Source organism: Bradysia coprophila, chromosome II (assembly GCF_014529535.1).
Source record: "Bradysia coprophila strain Holo2 chromosome II, BU_Bcop_v1, whole genome shotgun sequence".
Lineage (NCBI taxonomy): Eukaryota > Metazoa > Arthropoda > Insecta > Diptera > Sciaridae > Bradysia > Bradysia coprophila.
In genome coordinates, this window is record NC_050735.1 from 6,439,870 (window position 1) to 6,445,269 (window position 5,400).

Sequence of the window (5,400 nt, forward strand, 5' to 3'; positions counted from 1 at the left end):
TGAACTAAACATTGTGTGACAATCATTTTAGAGTGTTTATCATCCTTAAGACCCATGACTTTCAGTTAAGGGAATAAACTGTGATGGTGATCAAACGAAAATTGGAGATGGAAAATAAATATTCTTTACCGGGATTCCAATATTTTTACCGTCAAATACCAATGAATATTGTTACCGGGAACTCTCAACCGTTGGTCCGGTAAATAATCGCCCAAACAACTACGGTTCGATTCTTTTCTTTTTTCTTCGTTTTTTATTATTTCTGAATATTAAATATATTTAATTATAAAGGTAAAATTTAACAATAATATTTATAATAAATTTGTTTGTTTTGTTATTTTATGGATTAATTTAAACTTTCAAAATAAGACTGATTGTAAATGCTTTTCGTTTCATAGCGGATGATATAAAGCCGGCGTTTTGTTTGTCCCATTTTCTTCAACATTTCTTTCCCTTTCTACTTTCACGTTTTCTTTTCAAAAAAATCTTTTTTCCTTAAAACATTCGCAGACATTTTCATTTCAATCGAAACACCGGTCTTCATCCCATCCAAATAAACCGAACTATGCCATCAAAAATAAGAAACCAAATCAAATGAATAAAAAAAAAAGAAGTTCGATCAAACGAAAATGGTCTTTCAATTTAGCTAATTTTCTTGGTTGTTGTTTTTAATGTATAACATAAAATCCAAACAAAAACTCCGCGCTCTCATTGTCGCCCACGCCAAAAACGGAATCGACTGTCGAACATATTACTTTGATTCTATACAATAAAAAAAAAACACAAAACGACATACCGTCCGATCCGTCGATTCCACTCTATTGTGTTTTAAGCTCCTTGCCGATACTGTACGAAACGATTTTACTCCAATCGATTTTGGTGCGCGTGACCGGTAACTGTCTACGCAATGCCTTGAACGTCGTATCGGACATATTCTGATAATTTTCTGTTATCGCCGTTTGATAGTCGTTTTCAGCTTCTTCGATCAAACGGATTATTTCCTTAGCTGTGGCAGCTTCATTTGACACAATTAACGATTCACGGCATTCTTTCGACGAAACTAATTGAACGTTACCATCTTCGTAGTAGTGAACCTGTAAGCACAATGAAAACATTGTTCGTTATATATAAGCGGGAAGAGCCCACAACACCCGATTAAGACTTGGAACAGGTCAGGTATCTTTTGATCTCAACTGGAAATTCAAGTTCACCTGAAAATATCTGAGTCTGAACTGACCTGAATTTACCTGAACTGCCATTTTTCAGGTATACCTGGTACCTGACCTGATTTACCTGAACTTTTACAAATTTTCTCATTTCAGATGAATTCCGGGCAGGTAAAGTTTCAAATTCAGGTTCACTCACAATCAGTTTCAGATAATCTGAACATCAGGTTTCAGGTCAACCTGACCTATTCCGCACCATACACTCCATGAATATGATTTCACTAGATGCGAATACGCCATTTTCTCACCTGTACTTTCAGAACTCCTTTCAAATCGGTCGCAGTACTACCACTGCCCGGTTGAAACGTAACATGCCACTGTGATCTCCATCGGCCGTTCCAAAAATTGTTCGGTTGGAATTGATGATCTTCGATGCAAACGGTTAACGTAATTTGGCTACCTTGCGATCGGCCAAATACCGACGAAACGCCGTGCCGATAATGATCGTTCGTATAAGTCAATATTTCCGCATCCAATGCCGCACGCCACGATTCGGCCGTTGCGTCTGGTTCGTATGGCTGATAGTCGGAAGCTTCTTTCCTTAGGTGATCGTACCTGAAAGATTGGCGCGTTCGAGGATCGTAGAATCGGCCAGCGCCTAATTAATAGTAAGCAGAGTTCAAACATTTCCCATTCTTATCTGTATTGTGAGTTATTTAGTATGCACTATGGACGGGTGTGTAAACACAAAAGAATTTGGCATTTCAATCGAAATCGATTATTGCAAATTCGACTAAAGATAGCAGTAATCCTAGGCCGACAATCAAACTGTCTTTTATCACTCACCCAAATCGTTAAATTCGGTAATAACTGCCTGCTGTTCGGTTGATTCGATGCGAACGGGAGTTAATTGATCTTTGTTGTATTGAGCGAATGCGGCGCTTGCACCTTCTTTCAGCAGAGTATCATTTTTCAGCAATTCTCTTACGTCGTTGAACACTTCATTGAATTCACCGGGCGGTGCGTGTAATATAAAATCGGATACAATCCGTACCTTTTCTTGGTCACTAATCATCACTTCTTCCATGTTTTTGCTGAGTGTTTTGTGCTAAACTTTTGACGTATTGACAAACGGTGTAAGTGTGTGTGTGTATATGTGCGGTACTAAACGCATAAAAGAGAGAGATTATCAAAATTGAATGAATCATACACAAACCGAAGACGATTTTTTTATTTTTTTACATTCATTTCTTTCACTCTTACCTTTGTGACTGCGATTCTCTATGAATTAACGGTCACACAATTCCGAATCAATTTAAAATTTCATTCACTGCACACTATAGTTTCGTAAAATCAGTCCAGTTTCGGATTTTCCAGAGTATTTCTTGCATAAAATTAGATTCTTCTTTGAATGCTTCTACTGTCAATGCTCAGTAAAGTGAGATTTTGTCACCTTTGTGTCACTTTTGGAGAAAGCGACAACATGAGCAGCATCTATCGGTTGGTTCTGAAAGTCATCATTGACAATTTAAGCGGCAAATTTAAATTTATCAAACTTATCCGCATCTGATCATTTCTCTGACGTCAAGACGGCAAAGTAATACTTTTCAATAGCGCTGGGGACAGGCTGGTAGTTTTCGATTTGACCGAATGGGTAGTCAAAAATTTACCAAAATTGAATGAACGTTGCATTTATCCTCAGATAATTTGTAATAAAAATTTCAATGACCTTACTTGCACCAAAGCCCATCAATTTGGACCGGTTATCGAGTCGATTGTTCTCCAAAAGAATGTCGATTCGAAATCGGGACCCTGCTTCAAGTTCAAGTCATATGAAATCAATAGTCTGAGTGTTAGTCTAAGGCTTAGTTTCCTCTTGCCAAAAAAGTACTCCGTGTGAGAGACAAAATTGAATTTTGCCAATTTTTTCTTTGTTCATTTGACAGCTTGCTCTCTCACGGCTCTCTCACGGAGTACTTTTCGTTGTACTTAAGACACTGAACCTAAAGTGTCCATTCCACATATAAACATAATAAGCATAATGCTTAGTTTTCTCTTTTACCAAAAAAGTACTCCGTGTGAGAAACAAAATTGAATTTTTTCAATTTTTTCTTTGTTTGTTTATTTGACAGCTTGCTCTCTCACAGCTCTCTCACGGAGTACTTTTTGTTGAGTGGAATTGACACTTAATGCTTGAGAGATCTACAGTTTCTACACGACAGGCACGTAAGAGAAGTAGTGAGGAGAAAATCTGTTATCGATGAGTAAGGGTGATTTCATTAAAAAAAAACCTTCAGGAAAACTGCCTTTTGTAGGATTATGTTACACAGGTGTTGCAGGTCTAGAACGTGCTATCGTAACTATTCAATGAAATTCGACTAAAATTGATTACCTCCGTACTTGGTTTGTTAAAAGCAGAAGAAAGTAAATTTCGTCACTTCGAATAACGGCGGATCATCATAGTAGACAGCTGCCAAATAGAGTATTATTTTGTATGAAATGGTTTTTTACAGTGTTGTACAATTGTATGACACACTGTCAAGTTTCAGTACCCTATTTAGATTACCACTCATGCTTGAAGTGCGTTGGGCTGTCACATTAAGCAAAATTTACAGTTTCTACTGTAAAAAAACTCGGACGGTTGGTTTTATTGAATTTTATTAATAAACGCTCACCAAATGTCTGACGCCATATTTTGGTGTCTGAGGAACCGTTCTCAATCGATGAATAATTGGATGTCGCAGCAAATAGGAATGCGTCGCTTACATGCAACATTGGGACATCCATTTACGCATGAATGATCTCCCGGCTTACAACACATACCGCACTCGCACATTTGTTGATTTCGTGTGCACACAGGATCGACAGGTTTATTGTTACAACAAATTGGTTGATAGCGCAAACATTGAACGTTCGGGCAACCATTTAAGCAATTATCATCTCCAGGCTTGCAACAGAGCCCACAGCCGCATTCGTGTTGGTCTTTATTACATACGGGTTTTGGTTCATTGTCACAGCATACAGGTTGATAAAGCAGACAATTAACGTTCGGGCATCCGTTCAAACAATTATCAACTCCAGGCTTGCAACAGAATCCACAACCGCATAAATGTTGGTTACTAGCGCAAATGGGAACTGGTGTGTTGTCACAACAAACTGGTTGATAATCAAAGCACTGAATGTTTGGGCATCCATTTAAGCAATTGTTATCTCCGGGCTTACAACAGGTTCCACAATCACACACATGTTGGTTACTAGCGCATGTGGGTGCTATACATGGGTATTGCATAGGGAACACCTTCGCCACCACACCAATTAAGATTGCAAAAGTGATAATTAAATGTTTTGTGTGGCTCATGTTGTCTCTGGTTAATTGTTACTTAGTAACTGATATGATGAATACTTGATAAAGTCTATTTATCATAAGTATAAAGCGTGTCATGAAAATAACTTCATCGATAAAACGTTTAACACGTTTTCATAACAAAATTATTACCGTTTTTTTAACCTTTACTACGGTGATTCCGGCAAGGTTCTGAAAGAACCTTGGATTCCGGTGCATTGAATTTTCACTTCTGAAATGTCAAGTGGATGAATCGTGTTTCACTTTTCGTGGAGCCTTTTACTTACAACGTCAACAAGGTATGCGAACACAGAAGGTAATGCAAATCCACAAAAACACGGAGGCATAATTTGCAATGAATGTGTACATAACAGGTATGGCCGATTCTTCAAAATCTGTCGATTTATCTTGAACGCACTCATTATTTATGTCAAACGAATAGACTGTTATGATCACAGCGAGAAAACCGAAGACTAGTTATTATAACTTGCCTTGGGCTAATTGTCAAAGTATTTGCTTCTCTTTCAACGTGGTACGTTGAGAGCGAAAGGACAGAAGACCAGTTTATTTTAACTTGCCTTGGTGTACTTGTTAAAATATCTTCTTCTCTTTCATCAAAACACTCTATATCAAAATGGGTGCGTTGGAATCTGTTTTTAAGATCGGTATATTTTCTCCGAGGTGACATTTCCTAGGTGGTTTAAATTCATTGATAATTTGAGATATGTTTGTGGTGAATATACTGTAAATTCCAATAAATTTACGTATTTACGTATAAATTCACCCGAAAGTTGAGATCCGTATTTTTTGTGATCCGCTGTTTACATTACCTTCTCTTTGTATTGTTTAAGGGTTTTAACCGATTATCGACCAGAAACGATAGCTTATATA

The 5,400-nt window shown here is 37.5% G+C and overlaps 1 protein-coding gene across 1 annotated transcript; it reads right to left on the reverse strand.

Moving 5' to 3' along the window:
• Positions 1 to 249: 249 nt before the first annotated feature.
• LOC119069510 (F-actin-capping protein subunit alpha) lies at positions 250 to 2,624 on the reverse strand. Its single transcript, XM_037173591.1, has 5 exons — positions 2,430 to 2,624; positions 2,013 to 2,330; positions 1,475 to 1,824; positions 468 to 1,094; positions 250 to 436 (listed from the first exon to the last, which is right to left on the reverse strand). Exons 2-4 carry the CDS (start codon positions 2,251 to 2,253, stop codon positions 819 to 821), a joined length of 867 nt encoding a protein of 288 aa, XP_037029486.1. The 5' UTR covers positions 2,254 to 2,330; positions 2,430 to 2,624; the 3' UTR covers positions 250 to 436; positions 468 to 818.
• Between the last annotated feature and the right edge of the window lie 2,776 nt (positions 2,625 to 5,400).